Genomic DNA, 22,867 nt, shown 5'->3' with positions numbered 1-22,867 from the left:
CTTTATTACTACTTGCACAACACTGAGTCGTAATCCACAAGCACATTACAGCATTATCTCAATTCTCTTCATCTATTTCAGCATAGTTCAGTCTTGTTCCATCTGGGATATGTCTCACAATCACATAACACATCACTTTAAGGTCTGTATGTATTATTACTGAAACAGTGTTTAACAACTGTCACCAGACATTACAAGATTGTTATTGTATATTTGCCTCACAGCCACTATATTCCAGCATAAAACCATGACAACGCTTATAAAATGTAAGGAGAACAGTGAGATCTGGTAAACAGACCTACGACATAATCTCATGGAAGCTTTTGTAAATGACGTAAAGAGGGTTGTCAGAAGAGTAACAGGTATCTGTCATGAAAAGGACTCAAGCTTGATTAATCCAATAAAGTATTTTTGCATTCAATACTGATCAAATTTAAGCATTAAAATGAATGGGTTAAGAAAACATACTAAAAAAAGAGAATCTTATAGACTATTCATATTATCGATGTATTATACAGTTATTAAATTAACATGAAATGGCATTATTATTTTAGTCAAAAGAAAAATGATGTTGTTGTTGTCTTAGTAGTAGTTCAATTCAAACCCAAAATATTAAGGAGAACAGATTATGTTAGATCATGTAAAGGTAATAGTTTAGTGGTCATTACTCTTGTGAATTGTGCCATGAATATCATTCCATTTTGTCTTTAATCGTGTGACCATTGAGCAAAATAGGCCGCCATATCTTTGCAATACCAGCAGCAGAAATTACGCACAGGACGTATGAGCTGATTGCAGTAGTTTTTTTTCACAGTTTACAGCTGAGCCTCGCATCATTTCAAACTGTTGCAACAATTTTTCTCCACAAGTTCTGCGCCAGAGAATCCCTAAAGCCCTGCAATGACTGATTGTATTCATGCCTGTGAAGACTTTTTTTTTTGGGGGGGGGGGGGGGGTGCACAACCAGATGAAATGAAACCAAAGTAGATCCGAGCATAAGCAGTTGGGAAATCTTTATGGTGCCGTGCAAGAAGGCGACAGTCACGTAAAACAAAAAACAAACATAAACAGTGATTTATAGTGCCCTGAAAAAGACATTTGTAAAACTTAATGAAAATTCAATGTATTAAGAAGACAAGAATACCGGTCATTGTTATTCAGTAAATATCCTTTGGAACATTATCTCTGTCCCAGATGGTTATGTATATGTTTTTTTTTCTTGTAAGCATGTAGAATTTATAATACAGATATTCATGCATTTGTATACTTTTTTTTACTGGAGGCATTATTTAAAAACAAAAAGAAGTGAAATATGTCCCCTAAATCCCCTTTGGGCAAATAGCCTGCATAGAGTGAGAGGTTGGCTCATTCATTCTGTGCTCTCACTGCAAAGCTGAAGGGAATGACATCCTATCTGCTGCTGTTGTATTTTTCCCAGCTCCTCTGTATCCATTTTGTTACTGCTTAAGTCCCAGACCTAGTTAAAACTCCCCTCAGATAACCCACTTCACTCTGTCCCATCACTCATCAGCCTCCTCAGGGCTTCGGCAAATATTATCACATGACACCTTGCTAATCTGATTGGCTGATCAGAACTGTAAATGAAACCAGCCAGAACCAATTACAATAGGCACAAGTCATTAAGAGAGATGACTTCAGGGAGAGCAGCAGTGCTGGGGACAGGTGCATCGCTTCTACTCTGGCAAATTGCTTTCAGAATAGAGTTTGGGTTATCAGTTGCTGGCTATTATACCAGGTGATTGCAGAAGGAGGGTGTTGCAACAGCTCACCGTGGGCATACATGGAGAGCTCTTTTTGTAGAAATTAAACACCAAAATTACCCTCTATGAGAGGTGTCATGTTTTGTCCTGCTCCAAGCCTAAAAAAAATGTGCATGTGCAACATGCATTTTTTTCTTCTGTAATAAGCTTCCACATTAAAATGAGCCTGTCAATTCACATACAAAAAAAAAATATTCTAATATACTGGTTAACTCTAACTGGAAAGTAAAGGTAAATTACACATTCAAAAATAAGACTAGACGCACACAGGCTTTTTCTAAACCTATAAACCTGAAGATCAGTCCTACTGTATTTTGGACCATTCCCCAACTGATAGATTTAAAATTTCTCTTTTACAGATTACATTTCAGGCCTGATATCCGCCTACCCCAATTTATTACGGACTTTACTTGTTATGTTTGTATATATCCTTTCATGTTAATGACATAAATGTAAATGTTGGAAATACAGGCTGAACATATGTAGGCTGCCTTGCTTGCACTGGAATCTCATCAACTATCAAACTCTTGGAATGCAGAAATTTGAACCTTTTATTGCATATGTGAAAAAAGTTTTTAGTATTTTACTTTGTAATACTCAAAGCAAAGCTGAGGCTTGTGAGATTTAATTAGTTTTGCAAGTAACTGGTATAAATTTAAAAAAAAACACTCGAGAGTTAAAAAAAATATTAATTGAAATGAGTTTATGAATCTTTACAGACTGTCCCACATGATTCAGTTCTAAATCTTGGAAAAAATATATATATATCTGAGTATCTTTGTAAGCTTTTTCAAATGGCATAACATACTTTAGCTCAACTATTTTCAAGACAAACCTACACCTTTCATTCATTGTTAACTATGCTGTAAAAGATGATACAGCAGATTTTTTTTCAATGCAGAATTCACTCGGGGTTTGATAAATTGGGACAATGTGCATAAAGAAAAAGCTAGATCATTAATTTCCTATACTTCCTTTAACTCCGGGCGATGGCAGATATGTTCCAAGACATTTATTTTGTTTCCTAACAAACTCACTGACATCCATTATTCAAATGTTGCATATCAAATGAGAAGCATCCAGCTCCTTTTCTCATAGAACAATCAAAAGTGCACCCGAACTTGACTTCGCTGAAGGTAGGATTGGTTCCCTGCTGAAGTCTTGCTGCTCCACAATAATCAAACTACGAACTCAACGAGTTATAATACATGATCTAACATGGAAGCCAGAGGAGGGACAAAAAATACACAAAATATTTTCAAAAAAATTATTTATCCCCTTTGTTAATTCATTCAAAAAGTGCTTATTACTTATTATTACCAGGTAAATGCACAGGCTGTTGGGTTTGGTGTCATTATTGAGATAATATACCCATAAGTAGATCACAAATGTAAATGTGTTCTTTTCATCATTTTATTTATCAAACTTAGCTGTCTTGCTTTATTTCAATCTCCTGAATTTTGTATTATGTATTTATTTTTTATATGATATATAATTAATTTATAGTATATTTTTTATAGAACACAGGCAGGCCAGATCAGAGCATATTGAAGAATATCCAAATAACATATTATACATTTTGTTCCTGTTACAGTGAAGCTGGAGAAGTTCTGAATACATGTGTGGGTTGCATTTTAAGCAAGGTCAGACAACCGAGAGGCAGCGTTATTAAGACACCCTTTAACCTTGCTGTCAACTCGTCATCAGAAACTAAGCCTCTGACAGATTTCCTGTTGGTCTAATGATGAGTTTTCAAGATAAACTGAAAAACACTACATTAAACATGTTTGCCTGACTCCGTCATCTAACTTCATATTTCATTATATATGCCTTTTCCTCTTCACTACTCACTTATCTCATCTCATTTGCACCCCTGTCGTTAAAACTACATCTAAATCTTGATAGAGATTTGCTGTGAGGGGAGGCGCAGGGCAATTTAAAGAATTTAATCATCTTGAAAATACACGGCTTCAACATAACCGATAGAATCAGTGATTTCTAAAATAAGTAACCTAGTCTCCCTGCACTCAGTCACAAGCGCTCCTTGCTGAGTGGGCTGAAGTGTGCCTGGAACAGCGATAACTTCTGATCTGTGGATGACTCAGTACTCCAAGGACACAGGGGAAGCCGGGCCTGATAAAAGCCAACAACAGAGTGAGGTGTTTCTTCCTTGGCAAAGCTCAGCAAAGATATTCTTTAATCACAGGCACAACGTGAGCCTGTTTACAAGGTGGTGACTTCCCCAAGAGATCTTGCCACAAGAAATGAAAGACAGAAGCACTCAGACAGGGACAGCAAGAGAAGAAGACAGAGGTGCGTGAGGTTGTACTAAATCACTAAAGTGAGAAAGACAATGTGAGTATTTGGGGTTAATGAGGCAATGTGGCAAGACAGGGGAGGGAACAGAAGGCATGACTGCACTGAGCAGTGATCTTCCATGCTTTTCTGAGCATATCCATTACGGTGCCATTACCTTGGGTCAATATGTCTAGTTTCTGTACACTGCACTCTTCCCTCTGGTGGGCATCACCTTTGCCTATCTACTGCAACACAGGGTCATAATCGATTGGCTAGGCAGGAACACATTTCAGCAAAGTAGTTAACCTTCTTGCCTTTCTGGTTGTCTCCATAAAGGGATTGACAAGAGAGATATACATTAGATGGAGTGGGCAACCTCAAAACAAGGAGAGGATGTGTAAATACTTTCAGAATTCATATCAGAATTCAACCCTGATTTCGTCAACTCCTATTGAAGTTAACATTTCCTCTCTTTTTCCTTTCGAGAAAAAAAATGAATTCCTTCATTTTTTGTGTCCTGTCATGTATCTAATTTTCACATTTCACTTGTCTACCTTTCTTCTCTCTTCAACTTGTCTCATCCCCCCACCAATGCTTTCTTTTGGTTCAATGACACTGAGCCTCCTGTTGCTATATTTACCATTCTATTAGACACAGTATTTTTTTGGCTCCTGCTCCCTTGGCTGTTGTACAATGAATGTGTTGCAGAGCTACACCAGGCGGTCATGGTATATTTCTGTCTTTCTCTGTGCCATTATCTGCTTACAGCTCATTCCCAAATCCCCTATTGATCAAACATTGGTTCATCAATAACTACATCGAGATTTAGTGGAGTTTCATTAAAAGCCAAAGCCAAAGCTATCTGTAAACACAGTCATCTGCATAAATGTAGAAAACTACCATTTTCAGTCTCACTATATTCTGTGCTCTTCTTATATTTTCCATCTCTGGTACCCCAGCGCATCTAAGTTTATGATTTCCCTGCCGTAGTCTGAGGGGGCTTGATCACAGCTGGCTTAAGACAGAACTTGAGTCTATCTGCATTCAGCCTGCCTGCCTACATCACTGTGTACTTGTAGCATGACGGACGCTTTTCAGCGACACCACAGTCTCCGGGAAAACAGGAAAATTACTCGAGCCATTACGCCAATGAGCTGCACATTGCTTCCCAGCACTTAGTATGGCAATGAGGCAGCACAGAGGGCAGCCACCAGACATGAAAATGGACACATGTAGAGACGCACAAAGCTGTGCCTGTATGCATGCACGCACACACACACACACAAACACAAAGAAGGTGATAGTCTGTCATTGAAAGCCAGCTACTAGTCTTTTGCTGTCATGTGTGAGATGATGGACCTATTATGCAGACCCTTCACAAAGGATTAGGCGACACACTCATACACATGTGCAACCGTCCTATTCAATTATGCATCCATCTGAGTACCAGAGTTTTGTTCTCTGAGTCACTAATATTCAGCTACTTTGCTTCCTGCTTTTGATTTAAAATAGAGGGGATGGGATGTTGACTGTGATAAATACTGGGACTTATCACACTGCTCAGTCTGACTGTGTAAATGTGTGTGTAATACTTATCATTCCTGTAATTAACTGGCTTTCCCCTATGTGGAGGTTGTTTCACTTTAAAATACACATGCTACCTTACTTCTGAGCTTACAAGGCGGGCCCTCCTCCATACATCCATGTGTTCTAAACAAACATTGCTCTGCTCTTTTGTGCATAAATTATGAGTTTTAATAGAACTGTGGGGGGGGGGGGGGGGGGGGGGGGGGGGCACTGAGGATTGCATGTGTGTGTCTATGTGCTGCTGTGTTTCAGACAACTGGGGTCGTGATAATGTATTCATGTATCCAAATGACAAATGGCTCCCACCAGGAGGCAGTTTAACATTTAAATGAGGAGCTGGAGAAAACATTGAAGCACAACACACAGCAGTGAGTGGATACACACGGGCAGGCCAGAGAGTCTCTGCATATACTATGACAAAGACATTCTAAACTAGGATTTTAATTTCAATCCAAACAATCTCTCACACACACACACACACACCCTCAGATCGACCAATAATGAAAATAAATAAAAAAATAAAAAAATGGAGAGGAGGGTAAAATGCAGAAACAGCTGGCATCCCAGCAGAGAATAAGAAAGCAGAGGAGAATTCACTGGCATGCAAAACCACCCTCTACTGATGAGAGTTTATGTAAACAGCTCTTCAAGCCCTCTGCTCAGGTTGGAACAATATTCCTTCAAACAACATTGTGCTGCTCTGTTGACCAGCCAGGTGTTACTGCGCAGGAAAAACTTGTTTGTAGCTTCTCAGTCATTATCTCAGAAGCACAAACACATGACGGGAAGAGGATTGCATTGCAAGTAAATACAGATGCAGGAATGGCTGTGAGACCCATGTAAAGGAGTAGATTTACACTCAAGCAGGTGTATGAATGCTCATCTACATCACTGTGCCTGTTTATATTTCAAAATTGGGGAGCGAATTTGGGAAGATTTAAAATTAGTAGGAAGATCTGGGGTCCTCCCCCTGGGGGAGGAAAGCAATTTACTTCTAAATTCTTGCTTTTACACCCTCTAACCTCTGCAGCCATCCAAACTAGTCTAAATTAATAGAGAGTGTCCTATGAAATCCAGAAGTACTTCACCATTACATAACTAGGTGGATCAGGATGGGATACTGAAACCCATCATCAGAAAAATTAAGTTTCAGAGCATACAAAACTGACTGGTTGTTTGAGGGAGAAAGGCAGTGCTGCTCAAGCTGCTCACTGACATTTATCTGGGCAGCATGTAAGAGAATTAATTCTAAATTTCTGGCTTTTTCTTGCTATACCCCTCATTGCTCTGAATAACTTACTGCCTTGTGGTTCTGTGCTATCTGCTCTGTCCTGTCTGTGAGCTGTCTACTCTTTTCAAGCTATAATATTAATGGTTATGAAGTTGTTTTTCAGTGTGTGAAGAGAGAATGAACTTCAGGCAATAGCATGAAAACTATAATTGGTGAGTCTCATGTTGAATGTGTTTATTGGCAAATCAAGAGGCAAATTATTTGCAACAGGTTAGATTGAACCAACTCAAGGATCGCATTTTTTAACATTGAAAACACTTCTACGGTTGTTGGATGTGTCAGTGGTGGTCAGGAGGCTGAGTACAAGCAACTGGTGGGCACCTTTCTGGCACAGTGTGGTCACCTCTTTTTGGTTGTAAACAAGACAAAGCAGATTACTGTGGACTTCAGGAAGATTAGGTGTAAGCAAAACACTATCACCATCCTGGGAAAAGAGGTGGAGGGGGACTACAGATATCTGCGTGTTCACCTGGTAAATATACTTCGCTGGAGATGCAGCACATCTTTCTACAAGAAGGGACAGAGCAGGCTCCATTTTTGAGGAAGCTTAGATCCTTTAACATTTGCACCAATATGTTGCATATCTTCTACAAGTTTGACGCATCAAAGCCAGTAAGCGTTTCAAAGTTCAGTCAAGCTACTGTAACAGCTTGACTTGGCCAGTTAAAGGAGAAGTTAGATTTTTTTAACCTGGACCGTATTTCTGGCTTAAAATACGTTCATCTACTCACCGCTAACAGTTTGGTGAAAGTCGGCGTCCTTCGGACGATATATAGATCCGTGTATATCTATATATCAGGAGTGAATGGGGGCATCGGTCATGCCCGTATACATGGATATACGCGGATCTAAATATCGTCCGAAGGAGGCCGACTTTCACCAAACTGTTATCGGTGAGTAGATGAACGGATTTTATGCCAGAAATAAGGTCCAGGTTTAAAAAAACTAAAAAAACTTCTCCTTTAATTGGACCACCATCCTTGTCTCAGAATAATTGTGAGGGAGGGAAATCAAGTTAGTAATTGAAGTTCATGTGACGCGATACTGTGGATTGTGTGAAAAATTGCATTAAAACATAATGCCGCTTTTAACTCTCTCTGTGGGAGGTCATCATACATACAAGCATATCGATGTAATTTAAAACATTTGAATATTATTGTGGCAAAGTGACAGTCTGAAAATACTTTAAGCAACTGCAAATTGATATGTAGTTTCAATAGGCTGATATTCAGTCACAATTCCTAATGCTCAAACACATCTGACAAAAGAAAGAAAAAATATGTAAACGAGAGCAGCTTTCCTAGGAATTCAGCTGTAATAATATACAATTGCACAACTGCACAAAACATTGTATGAAGATTGAAAATGATGTGGCATGCCGAGACCCATTACAGTCTAGCTGAGTCTTTAAATGCAGTGATATGATCCACAATCGCATTATCTGGGTGTTTTAGATCATTTTTGAGAAATTTGATTTCTATGATTTTGGTTGGACTAACATGTGTACATGCATTTTAGGATAAGATGAGATAAGATACAACTTCATTAGTCCCACAGCAGGGAAATTCACATTGCAGAAGAAAAATACAGTATAGCAGGCAAATATGAATCAAGAGAGTCCAGTTTTGGTCAGATTAATTCAATTCAATTCAATTCAAATTCAAAAATACTTTATTTATCCCAGAGGGAAAATAAATGTTGATGTAACTCAATTAAATCAAGGAGTTATTATAGATGCTGATGGCTGTGGGCAGGAAAGATTTCCTGTAGCGGTCCGTTTTGCATCCAAACTGAAGAAGCCTTTGACTGAAGAGACTCTGTTTTCCAATAACAGTCTCATGGAGAGGATGTTCAGGGTTGTCCATAATTTTCTTGATTTTATGCAAAATCCTTCTTTGCATTATTGTCTCCAGAGTCGTCCCCAGAACAGAACCAGCCTTCTTTATCAGGTTGTTGAGTCTTTTTAGGTCCCTGGTTCTGATGCTGCTGCCCCAACAGATGACGCAAGAGGAAATGACGCTCTCAACAGACTTGTAGAATATCTGCAACATCTTGTTGCAAACCTTGAAGGACCTTAGCTTCCTCAAGAAGTACAGTATTTAACAGGATTATTTAACAGGATAATTGATGTTTTCTAGTGTCATCTTCTGTAATCATGCTTAGTGACTCACAGAAATGAGACAATTTGATTGGGCTTGCTCAGGGCTGCTCTGGAGCCACTAGAGACGATTGTGCAAATAAGAATGTTGCGCAAGCTGCTCAACATAATGGACAACACAGGACATATTCTGCATGGTGAACAAACAACAGAGTGTGTTCAATCAGAGGCTTCCTCAACTCTGGTGCGATAAAGACCAGTGCAAGATGTCTTTCCAGTCCACCGTAAGAGCCGAACATAATGACTTTCTGCAAAGTGTACATGTTCTTTTTTTATAATTTGATTTTTCTTTTCCTTCTGATCCTCATCATCACAAACTGCAACAATCTCGTTTCAACAAAATAATAGTGAAATGATCATTAATATTGCAGGCATATAGCTTTGTTTGCTCTTTATAGAGTGAGGTTTATTCCAGGAAAATGTCACGCCATTGGACTCATGTCTTGAGTTTTTATGTTTTAGGTATGTTTTGGTGTTCAGTTTATGTCCAGGTTTTGCTTTTCAGTCTTGTCTTTGTTTTTCCCCCTCACTCTGGTCATTAGTTTCATTCACGTCACCTGCACTCATTTTGATCAGCTGCAGTCATCAGTTCCCCACAGTATTTAAAGCTGCAGTCTGCAACTCTTTTTCAAGCATAATGCCTGGAACTGTCCGGGGATTCTGAAAGTAGTACATTAAATACCCCAATACAAAAAAAATGAGTTCTCTAGGTCCCTCCAAAGCCAGCAGGTTTGTTTACAAAATTGCAGACCGGACCGGTAAAAGGTAACCAATCAGGTTACGAGCTGGGCTCTGCTGCCTGTCAATCACCGATTGTGCACGCGCGATACAAGGTAGGCTCGTCCCCACGCTTATTTATCTGGACTATTGAACTTCATTTCGGGCTAGTCTACTTACTGTGTCTTCCATGATCGCAAATGACAGGTGAGTTGATGAATGAGGAGTCGTGTACGCGCATCTGGCGTGCACGTAGACGTGCACGAGTTCTCATGTGTTTTGAAGGGGCGGGACAGGAAGTTGAATAACTTTTTATTTTTCGGTTAAAAAATAAGCATTTCTTGCATTTTGCGACTACGGAGGTCACCGTTTTCAACTTCAAGCGTTCTGATAGATCATGTAAACTCTTAAAATGCCAAAAAGTAGGACTTTACGTATGACAACAACAAATCCTGCAGACTGCAGCTTTAAGTTCCCTGTTTTCCTTCAGTCTGGGTGAGATCCTTGCACCATACTATGCACCTTCATGCCATGTCTAGTTTTTGTCAAAGATAAGTATTTATTCATGCCATGCTAAATTGTTTGTTTGCTCATAGTAATGTTATTTTGTTTTAGTCACAGTTTAGGTTTTTGAATCCGGCTCGGCCGCGCTTTTTGTTTACCTTTTTTTGTTGTGAATAAACTCCCAGTTTTGCTTTCATCCTCAAGTCTGCATCCACGTCCTACCTTTCACACCCACCTTTCTGACAGAAAGGCAATAAAATGTAAAGGTAGTGAGTGCTGACCTATAACCTTTCCACTTACAGTCTTCCTTGAGATTGCCTTCAATGCTTCCTTATAGCATGCTCACTTGACTGTCTGTCACTGCCCACATGCCTGCTTGGGCTGACCATCCCTCTTGCTTTTAACTTGGAGCAAACCCATGCTATTCTAAGCTAACACACAGGATCAAATCAGCTTAAACTCAAATTTCTATTCAGACAACTCCTAAAGATTTAAACAGTTCTACAAATATGTTTTTTTTTTTTAGTGGCACAGTTCCTAAATTGAGGTTGGTCTCAGCTTTACTCTTAATGTGGAGAAGGTTTTGGTAGATGCAGTACATTAAATTATTATTTGTTGAGAAATAAAGCTGAAAGCAGAGAAGATAAATATAACCCTATGTTATTAAATGACTCTCTCTAACCTCATAAGTATCAATTCCTAGCTCTGGATTATTACTCCAACTCCAAAATGTGTCTTTTGTGTGCTGGTAGCACTTATATAAGGTTCTTTTCTCTTTGAGATAGCTCCATTGACTTTTGCCCCTCAGCTCTCTCCTCTCTAGAGCAGAATGCAGGAATTCATTGGAGACCTCTTCATAAATATAAAGATGATGATGTAAAGGTAAATCGATATCGTACATAGGCAGGTTGTCATACAGTCATTGAAAAGATTGCTGTGGGGAAGGAACAAATTTCTCCTGTCAGTGACACAGCATACAGGAAAGGAGTGGAGGCAGGGGAAAGCAGGTGTCAGTGCTTTCCTCATATTTCAACCACACAGTAAGTTGTTACAGGACTGAAGTGCTGTGATTTTTATGGTTCTCCTCGCCTACATTCCATGTGGGCAGAATAAGAGTAGCAAGTACACAAGTTCTTTTTTAACTCTTACATCTCTTGTTTCACATAGGACTGAGTGCAGTTGGTAATTTCATGTTTTAGCTAAAAGAATGCAAATATCTGTCTGCTGGTTCTTCCACAACTATGATCAGAGCTAAGATACAACATTGCATGGATGGCCCTGTTGAGCATCTGACTCTAACTCTAACATGATAACCAAGTCTTTTGACAGATATTTTCACAACTTGGGGATAGATTGTTGTGTCATTTTGGGTAGACATACATTTTCGAAAAGTGTTTTAAAGTGTTAATCCCTTGCTAGAAACACCAGCAAGTCATAAATTGAACTTCTTCAGTGACATAAGTGTATGTACCAGAAGGTTGTCAGTTCAGCCCCCAATGTGTCCACTTGTAGAAATGTTCTCTTGCAAGTCATAGAAACCACATTGTTCCTGATAAGTTCATTGGGGTATGACTGTAGAAAAAAAGGTTTAAATACTGTACATAGAGAGCATATAAACAAGAAGCACTGTTTGGGTGTAGTATGTATGAACTGTGTGGGAGAAACATGTGTAAAGTGCTGTGTAGAAAGCACTATACAAGGTTAAAAAGTGCCATATAAGTGTTAATCATATCTTTAATTCAACATTTAATATGATGATATGATTTTCAAAGCCTTCAATTTTTATATGCTATGTATCCTTTTGATTTTGACAGACCAATGCTTTCTTTTTCCTACTGACATATTCAGTGTCAGTGTCAGAATGAGTTGAGTTGAGGGTAATTATCCTTGGATATATGGCGGTGAATGAATCGGATCAGAGGCACAAAGCATGTCATACTCCGATACGATATGTACCCATTTCAACTATTATTAATAGATCCACTTCCGTCTGATCCCTTCAACACCAACAACAACAGCAAACTCAGGCAATCGAGAAAATGGCGAATGAAGAGCAAGATATTTAGTTTGTGATGAGCTGCCTATCGCACAAACGCGGTGCACAACGGGACAGTCTCCATCGCGGTGTTTTTCTTTCCGACTGCGACTACAACAGTAATATCGTCTCTTCCGAATTCCGGTTCCCGACCCCAGGAAAAAATCTCGAGCATGCACAGAACGCAAAGTCTAATTCACCACGTGCTTCACCGTCTACAGGCACATTTAATTTGACTTTCAACTGAGTTATCTCGGGGTCTTAATCTGATCAAGAGTAACTCGATTCGATCCAATTTCTTGTCAGATTAAGGTGTCTACATGAACTTAATAACTCAATCTTATTGTAATTTAGCCAATTATCTGATCCTTTCAATGCCATGTAACCCCACTGAGTAAGGTTGAACTCTGAGATGCTTAAATAATGTCATCATATGGTTAATGAAGGCATATCTAAAAACAATAATATCCTCCTCAAGATGAATAATGAAAACTTTGCTTATGCTTCCACTTTCCCACCAATTCTGTTTGGCTGACTAAATTGTTGAAATTACAACACTGCAGCAAGCTTATGTTGGTTTCTTTGTAACGTACGAACACGTAGTCTAACAGACTATTCTCAATTTTGTTTGGACACCAGTGCCAAAGGGACACCGTAATTCTGAAGTGCAGATACTAAAATACTTCTGTGATAGCTTATGCTGTCGAGTAAAAAGTGTTTTTTGTCTTCAGAAGCTGTTTTCATTTAGAAAAAGAAACCAAAGTCGAACACTGTGCCGGTAGTTTCTGCACTAAAGCAATCAAACAAAATTGACAATAAATATGTCTAAACATGGGATTTAGATTTGCTGATGATATTCATTTGTTGTCTTGTTTGTCAAAAAGCTACTCTGATACCAGCTGTAGATGTAAAGGCAAAATACAACAGACCGTTGAACCATTAGTGTCCTGTTTCCCAAAACCCACTTATGTATGTGCACTGCATCTTTTTCCAGAAATGGATGCGTAAAAGCATGGCATTTTCTATCAATGAAACTTGTCAAAATTACCAGATGGGTAAACTTATTTCATGCCAAAACTCTTGGGAGCAATTTATTAAATTTCAACATGAAATATCAAACCATATAATCTTATTCTCCGTTTTTCTTATGGCTCCCTAATCTTACTCTTTTGCCCTTGCTATGTCTACACACCATTTCTCTTCTTCTCAACCTATTTGTTACTCACCTCCCCAGCTCTATATCTTTTTCTTGTTATCTCCTCTCATGTCCCTTCCTTTCTCTTCTTGCACTGACCCTTCCACCATCTCCCACCTTCTCTCCCTGCCCCATCATTACTCCTCTTTCAGCACTCATCTTTCTAAGACTGCTGAATTCCCTGGCACAACAGTGCTATTCTGCTGCCTACTAATAGAATCCCTCAGTTCCTTTAATGGATCTGTCAGATTCTCCTGAGTACAGGAGAACAGATGGATTGATAGGGCGGGGGAGAGAGACAGAGAAAAGGGACAAAGAAGAAGAGAGATGATGAGACAGAAAGAGAAGCAAAGGGAAAAAAAGAGATGCGCAGGGGCTCTTGACGCTTTCATCTGTGCTTTGAAAAGTCTCAGAGCAGCAGCTCCTCTGACACTGCCAACCAGCTGCCATATGGTCTGACAGACACAGTGCCGCTTAAAGCCAAACCTTTGTCCCCAATGGGATAAAGACAGTTTCACTGTGGCCAGACGAGGACAGCAAACAGGGTGGGTTTTCTCCAGGAAATGGTTTGGACGTACAGAAGAAGGTTTCTCTTCTATGTTTCATGTTTGCACCAACGAACCTCCACTGTGACACTTATCACAAAGAAAGAATTATTTTTAAAATGCAAATCAAAATAAAAATCTGTGGCGGGAATATGTGTTTCTTTAAAAAAAAAAAAAAAAAAAAAATCGATATACCCTTGAGTGGCTTCCATAAATGATTAAAGGTGCACCTAAAGTAAACCATGGTCCCCGTCTGGTGTATCGGATGTTTTGTTCTCAGATAAGCTCCAGTTTAGAACAACAAATCCAAAGCCTTACACTAGTTTAACAAAAAAGAAAATCAATTATTGATGTGTAATACCACTTGAAAATCAGGTATTCATATCTAATGACCTTCTCCTCTTCTAATTTGCAATTATAAGGTAACTGTGACTCACCGTTATCCGTGGCGATGAAGAGAGCTGTGTATTTATTGTCATGGACATAAGGAGACTCTCGGTCCAATGAGGCTGAGGTGTTGACAGTTCCTCTGACTGGGTTCACACTCAGCCAGCCTGCAGGGTCTCGCAGAACAGCATATCTGCACAAATGGTTAAAAAGAGAGAGAGATTATGGCCATGTAAGCAACACATCAACTGTGTGCTCCATTTTGAAAATGAAAAAAAGTTGTCATTCCAGTTTATCTTGCTTGTATATTGCTTGTAAGTATCAGACACACAGAGACAGAAACACATAACAACCAACAAATCTGAATATTCCACGTTTGTCACAACCAACAAATCTGTTTGTCACGTACTGTGTAGCTCACTGAATTTACTTCTGCAAGGAAAAGAAAAACTAAACTATTCTGTAGTTTTAGGACACTAGACTTTTTAATTTAATTTTTTAATATTTTCATTAATATCTGTCCTCATGATTTAATTGAAATATAATATTTGGTGCTACTTTACCCTCATGAACAATTAAATATTGTTGTACTCTTTACTGAGATACTATCAGTGGGTATGAAATGAGGATCATGGGGAGAAAAAAAAAGGTGAAAAGTTAATTCGAGCTATAGAGTATTTGTTCGATGAAAAAAGGCTATCTACTATAGATATGATATCGATCATGTAATTCCAAAATGCTGTGAAAATGGATGCAGTGTTGCTTTCTTTGCATGTGCTCCACTTCCGCAGGAGAAGCCTCTCCTACAGAGCTGAAGTCAGAGGATGATTGAGGACCTCTCCAGAAAGCTTGTGGGCGAGCGGCCAAGCCAGCATCGCCTGGAAAACGAGATGAGGGGTGGATCATGACCTTGCTAACGTGGCTGCTCAGATGAGCACTGATGATTGCTCGACGGTGATTGGAGGAGGGCTTGCATCTAATCCAAGATCACATGTGAGTGATTCATATGGTGTACCACTTTTCTAAATACAATGTGCACTGAGAAGCTTATAAGTGTTGTACACTGTGCCGTATTTTTGTCCCAAGAAACATTTTCTATACATGCACTAAAGTCATACACAGGCAGGTAAAAGTTTCTCAAACACACACAGACACACAAGACTACAGACTTTCCTCCCCACAAGGCCGCTCTTTGCCAAAGTGCTCAGCGGTAGACAAATTGTCTTTGAAATAGAGCTCTTCAGCTAACAGAGCACGACAAAGCCTTGGGAAATGGCTTCGCAATCAACCTCTGCTCACACCTCTCCCCTCTCGCGCTCACATGCACTTTCCCTGCAGATGATTACAGCTGTTAACCAGCACATATGTTTTACTGTAACAAAAGAGGCAATATATTGAGGGTAAATGCACTATTAACAAGAACTAAACATCCATATTGTCCATCTACCCAACTCTTTTCTTTTCATACACGCACACACACACACACGCACACACACCCACGCAAACACAGAGGATCCACGAAGCAAACACTTCCACTATAACATAGTGAGGCTCACAGCTTGTTAACCTCCATATGTCTCATTTCTCCCAACACTGAATACATTATCACACGCTTACTGTATTACATTACCATTTCATCACTTAGTTGTGATGAAGTATTTCCCATTTTTTTAAGAATTTGTGATGGTTTCAGCCATGTTATCTTTGCACATCCGATCAAAATGCCCTTAAAAATATTATTAGAGATGTTCATGGTATGAGCACATGTCAGCTGATATTTGATGGTCTGAATATCTTTCGAGCGGCAAACTCCAACACACACTATGGTGGTTGGGAGCTGAGTGTAAAGCAAAAAGAATAAAAAGTAGCACCTCCAAATCTGTGGCAATGTTCCTCAGTTGGAAAACAGTCAATTGACCAATCTGGGACGGGACTTAGTTGCTACCTCAAGTGGAGGACTTGGACGTATTGGGGTCTTGTTCACAAGAGGGGATAGTACTGATTCTAATACTGACAGGTGGACGGGAGCAGTGGTGGTGCAGTGATGTGGATACTGTATGTTGAAGATGGATGAGCACAGGGGGAAGCTGTCAATTTCCCACTTAATCTATGCTCCAGCCCTCAACCTATGGTCACCAGCTGTGGGTAGTGACCAAAAAATGAGACTACGAGCGCAAGCTGCTGAAATGAGCTTCCTCAGAAGGGTGCTGAAATCCCCATTAGGGACACCATCAGTCATTGGGGAGAGGCTCAGAGTAGAATAATTGCTCCTCCGTATCAAAAGCAGCCAATTGATGTGGTTTGGTCAGTCTGCCAAAAACGGGATGATCTGGACACTTAACCTAGGAGACATGTTTTGGACATGTCCCACTGGGAGGAGGCCTTGGGGCAGACTCAGGACTCTCTAGACGGACTGTTTGTCTTGGCTGGCTTGGGAATACCTTGGTATCCCCCCAGAAGAGCTAAAGAATGTGGCTGGGCAGAAGGAGGAGTGGAGACCCATGATTGGGTCCCAAATAAGCAGCAGAAAATGGATGGCTAAATTAATGGATAGATGATTGAGCATCTTTAGACAAGTGTCTTAATACATTTTCTAACAGTTCAACCACCAGAAACTATGAAATTTGCTCACTATAATATCTTGTTCATAATTCTCTAAAATGGTTATGGTGGAAGGTATAATTATACTTCTCGTTATGTCATGGTTTGGAGTTCCAAGCAAGCACCAGCAACAATTAAGGTATTAAAAAATACAAAACAAATACTATGTAATCTGGGCATTCTGACTTGTAATGAAGTAAAAGATATCCCTTTGTGTAGCTGTCATCTAAATCTTGTAATCGGCAGGGGATTTTCATCTTGTACAACTAAAAGATTTGTTCTGAAACTATAAACCTAAGAACATGTTTCAGAAAGGTAACACTACTGATTCTTTACAGAATTTCTGAAAGGCTGCAATGCTCCTGTTTGCTTCTGCACAAAATCATAGGTATCCACTAAATCAGTTGGACCCACAGTTTCGCCTCTCTGTGCAAACAAAGGGACAGCCCATTACATCCTTTTAAAGGACAAATTAGAAAGCCATTAAAAAGCCATTAAGGATACTCATATCTGGTTCAACATGTTTATCTCCACTACCATAGAAGACCAGAACAAATCCTTCAACACGAGACACTTTGTTTGCACACTGTCCACATTCAATGCAAATACGTCCATGCACTTTAAACATGGAAAAGCAAGCAAATGCAAAACACAATATCAAGCAAAAGTGGCCTGTCCGTGTGTTCTGCTTTCATTGTAAAGTAACCCTCGAGACACCAAGGTGATTTGTCCGAATTTTTGCTCAAATTGCAGAAAGTTCAGTGTCATGGAGCATACACTACAACCCCATTGGTTTCAGAGCTACACCCTTAGGGGCTACTATGAGCTGCTATAGCTTGCATCAGCACCCATTCAGAGTGTGCGTGAATGATTTTGTCGGAAATTGCCCTTCGCTGTAAAAGGACACCGAGAAGCTTGGTTGAGGATGGCAAGCATGCACTACATCAGTCTGACTGTCAGAATGTTTCATTATGATGATCCAGGGCTGACAGATGATACACATAATACCACCTACAAAGGCTTTTAAAAATTCCCTTATATAAGCCTCTTCTCAGAAGTCATCATTTCAGTGCTTTTTGAAAAATAAGGGGCTACATCAAATGTTGTTGAAAATACAATAATCAGAGAAAATTTCAGATTCTTGCGAACATTTCTTAAATACGCACGTCATTCTGTCAAGGGACTACTTTACCAAGACTCAATAAGTAAATTGAGCAGGAAAACCAATGTAATACAAAGATGCTTAATATAACTGAAAAGAGAGTATTAAGCAATAATTATAGGGCGAGAATATAATTTGATTTGACAGCTCATTCATGTGGAAGCAGAGCTTCACTGTCACCCTTGTAAACATGTGAGACAGATGAGTTTTTTCTTACTCTGATCTGAGCCTTGATACTCATTTCTGTCTGATAACTCAAAGGGATCTTTGGATTAGGATGGAGAGAAAGGCCTCAGTCCATTGGGAATACATTTATATCAGGAAAATGGTGGCATACAGTTTGTGCATCTATGATTGTATTTGTGTGTCATCGACAGGTCTGTGTGGGATACACAGACTGCGAAAGATCTAAGAAAGATCAGAAAAATATGTGGTACAAGCTGATTTAAAGAGAAGATAGGAGCTGATCCGAGGTAAAAAACATTCAGATTATGACAATACACTTTTTTCAGATTTTTGTATTAAAAGATCCCATATACAGTATTGTGCAAAAGCCTTAGGCAACTCTTTATTTCTTTATATTTTATTTTCAAGAAGCCAGTCTATCTTGTAATTGTTAAAAGTGGTCTTAAGCACAACCCACATATGCCACCGACCACCCCCAAATTTTCTTTTCTTTAGACACTTTGTAACTAGCAGCCTGTCACAACGACACAGGATATAATCCCCATTACTTGAACTGCATCCATGAAAAATGCAAAGATAACAGAGTTTGATGGATATAACATAGTATTTTTGCCCAATAAGGTGTTTCTCAAAGAGTTATGAGCTGAAAACCTGGTATATCTTGGCACACTGTAAAGTCTGTCTTTAAGGAATTTGAGTATCTGGACATGTGGAGAACAAAAAGAAAAGACCAGAAAACTATTACATTAGAAGAAACAGACTAACACTACTTGAAAGTAACATTCTTGAAAAAAAAAAAAAAAGGAAAACTACTCGACACAGGACCTGAGAGATGAATCTGACCCTTTAGTTGACCCATCTACTGATCACTGAAGCCTCATCAGAAATTATCTCCTTGGAAGAGTGGCTGTTAAGAAACCGTTTTTCAGGAAGAGAAAAATGGAGAAAAGGCTGAATGATACCAAACTACTCATGAACTGCACTGAAAATCTGTGGCAATAAGTCTTATAGTCTTAAATAAAGTTGAAGCCCAGACCTCAATACTACTGAAGCAGTCAATCAGCTGTCATATTAACTGAAAATGGAATAAATGGAATAAAATGCTAGCAACATCCAAAAAAGAGCTTTGGAGTGTCTTCAAGAAGGAGCCTGAAGAACCATTATTCAAGATTAAAAAGTAACAAAAAAAGCTTGTTTAAGAGGATTCAGGCTGTGGTGAGGAATCAATTAGAATTGGACAAACTCTGTTTTTGCCACACTCTTAACCCGAACTAGTTGAGTTTACTAGAAAATCGCGTGGAAACCCGTTGCCTTATCCCGTTTAAGTTTTTACAAAACATGAAACTAAACCTTTTAAGTTGTATTGGCATAGATAACTTAGACATATTCAAGTTTACATTAGTAACCTTTACTCAAAACCATTAGTTCACATAACTTATCTCTTTTCTGAGGTCTAGCCAACCATTTTAGGTCAAATGCACATAAATATATATAAAAGCATTACTTAACATCATTTGTTGATATAAGTAATGTATTGTCTTCAAATTTTAATTAATGACTTATACTGTTTTGATTTAGAGTTTGTATATACCATTGTAGTAATGGTAGAGGTGGAGGCAAGAAAAGGCTTAGTCCAGACTTCCTCCTGCAGTAAGCACTTTTATCTTGACAGACAATTCACAGGAACGATAGTGAATTTCAACCAACCCACATGTATTCGAACAAGTGGTGGTAACTTTCTATCTCACCACTTTCAGTTATGGTGCAGATTTAGTTAAAATGCAACACGAACAAAAACCTTGTACTACACCGTCACTGCGTACAGAACATAAACATAAAACACATACAAACTCTACCACAGCACTAAATACAGCACATAAACGGGAAACAGAGAGCACCCATAATGCAATGCGGCAACACACCCAAAGCACGCCACAATATATTGTTTAAAAAGAAATTTGTATGGGAAGGAAGAAATTAAAAAATACTTTTAAATTGTTCAAGTTATTTTATTTCAGAAAACATTGAAATTAACAAATAAAAATTAACACAAATAATTCACTGCAGCAATAATGAATTAAGACTGGTGCAGTCCTAAGCTAACCTTTAGCAAATGTTTAGCAACCAGACCGATCTTAATAATTGCTTTACACACTCTTCCGTCTACTTAGTGTCGTTAAAACTACTTTAAAACATCCACAGTTTATTTTTAAATACACAATTCAGTTTTCTCCAAAAATCGAGCTGGTCACGCTCTCACACAGGACGGGTCTTGACTCTCAGTTGAACTTCAAATAGGCTCCGCCCCTCCCTCACAGAACATAACTTTATATGTAATCTCTGCTTAACATGATCATTGCAGTGTATTTTTTCACATTTCTAATCCAAAGAACTAATTTGATTTAGTAATTACATAGATTTTTACAAAACATAATAGAATAAGTAATGAACACTAAAACGTTTAATTGAAAACAAATTCCGGGTTTACAGTGCATATAACTATATTTCTGGTTATGCTTGCACATTCCAATAAATTGCTGCATATATTTCCCATTTCCTTGCCAATACTTTAGAAAATGAAGGATTGTGGACTTTTGCACAGTGCTTTATGATAGTAGAAAACCACTGGATGTGAAATCAGTGGAGCCCGATCCCAGTCTAGAACAAATGGAGGATAAAGCAAATGTGAAACCTAAATTTCAATTAGCGTGATCCCTCTAATTGCACATCGCTTTGTGAGTTTATCCAGACAAGGAAAATCTCAAAGGTTTAAAGTTTCCTACTCATCAGCATGCACTGACATTCATGTGCAACAGTCTGTGATCATTAGCCTGGGCGAAAGCCGACTGTTGACTCCGTCAAACAGTCTGGAAAAACCCAAGAGGAATCCGTTCCCATGGAGGGTGGGACCTTACTCAGCAACTTAAATTCATTGGAGTTCCCTTAACCAATCAGTAATGTTTAGAAATGACGTAGGTTATGCGCCGAGGTTCATGCTTACTCTCGCGAGGCTCTAGCTCGCTTCCCACATCCGCTTTCATTATACCATTTGATAAATCAAACTTTTCCCAAAGCCAGTTGGAAGGAGAGCTACGACATCCTTGCCACTAACAAAATTGACGAGGGACTCCTCTTGCTCTTGTTTTAATTGTGTAATGCTCTCCAGAGTTGAGACAACTTCATGGATAGCTTCTAGCGTCTCTTCTTCCGTCACCATGTTTATTTCCGCTGCGGTTGAACTACAATTACATGGACTACAATGGACTCCGCGCGTGAGTTCTGCGTCACCACTCGCAACTGTTTGCTGATTGGCAAAACACTGAGCGAACCGAGGTAGGGGGGTTGGGCCAGACTATGTGCGGAGCCAAAATCTTTGGGCGGAAGTACGTAGGATGGCGTCGCCAGGCTATGTGATCATCATCCTGATCATCAACTTTATTATATAGCCTTTTAACACAGCCGTGGCTGAAACAAAGTGCTGTACAACACAAAATAAAACAAGGCTTAAAACACAAGAACAATGTAAAAACAACAATAAACAACAACAATATTAAAATAGTAAAAACAATAAAACAATACTAGAAACAGAATCTCATGCTGGGTTAAAAGCCAGGGAATAAAAATGGGTTTTAAGACGGGTTTTAAAAATGGGCAGTGAAGGGGCTCGTCTGATGTGAAACGGGAGGTCGTTCCACAGTTTTGGACCGGCAGCGGAAAAGGCTCTGTCTCCTCTGAGCTTCCATTTGGCCCTCGGTACCTCCAGGAGCAGCTGATCAGCTGACCTGAGGCATCGGGCAGGAGCATAAGGATGGAGCAGCTCAGAGAGGTAAGGCGGGGCGAGTCCATTTAAAGATTTAAAAACAAATAAAAGAATCTTAAAATGGACTCTAAAATGCACAGGCAGCCAGTGGAGGGAGGCTAAAATGGGAGTAATGTGCTCCCTCTTACGTGTGATAACACTAAACTACCTCACATGGATACAAATCCACACAGCAGAAGAGTAATTGTACTGACTCATAACATTGCCATTACACCATTTCTCATAAAAAATTTTTTTCTGTTGTATCAGGGTTTTAGATATTTTACATTTAGCCTTTAAGAACAGTATCTTAAGGATTAGACTGTAACAGCAAATGTGAGCTTAACACAAGTCAATTCAAATGAATAATCAATAGGATCATTTCATTTCCCAAAGAAATACTCTCGGGTTTTGTAATTGAACTGTGATTTTTGCAGTGCTTACCCAGCCTTTCCCTCAATGTCAGCTTTAAGAATGTATAGCTACTGGTATAGTAATATTCTACATTAAACTTAAATAATAAACAATACAATATAAAGCTTTTCAGGCATAAAGGACAACAACAAAAGCAACACAATGTTATTCAAAATAACTTCCATGTACATTGAAGTTTTCTATATA

The 22,867-nt window shown here is 39.0% G+C and overlaps 1 protein-coding gene across 1 annotated transcript in view; it reads right to left on the bottom strand.

Moving 5' to 3' along the window:
* cdh13 (cadherin 13, H-cadherin (heart)) overlaps window positions 1–22,867 on the bottom strand; it is a 394,183-nt gene that overhangs the window by 32,737 nt on the left and 338,579 nt on the right. The window contains exon 12 of the mRNA XM_075469363.1: window positions 14,549–14,691. Coding sequence (XP_075325478.1) covers window positions 14,549–14,691 — 143 coding nt within the window. The remainder of the gene's footprint in view (window positions 1–14,548; window positions 14,692–22,867) is intronic.

This window comes from Odontesthes bonariensis, chromosome 7 (assembly GCF_027942865.1).
Source record: "Odontesthes bonariensis isolate fOdoBon6 chromosome 7, fOdoBon6.hap1, whole genome shotgun sequence".
NCBI lineage: Eukaryota > Metazoa > Chordata > Actinopteri > Atheriniformes > Atherinopsidae > Odontesthes > Odontesthes bonariensis.
The sequence above is the reverse complement of the archived record's forward strand: the minus strand, read 5'-3'. Positions and strand labels throughout refer to the sequence as shown.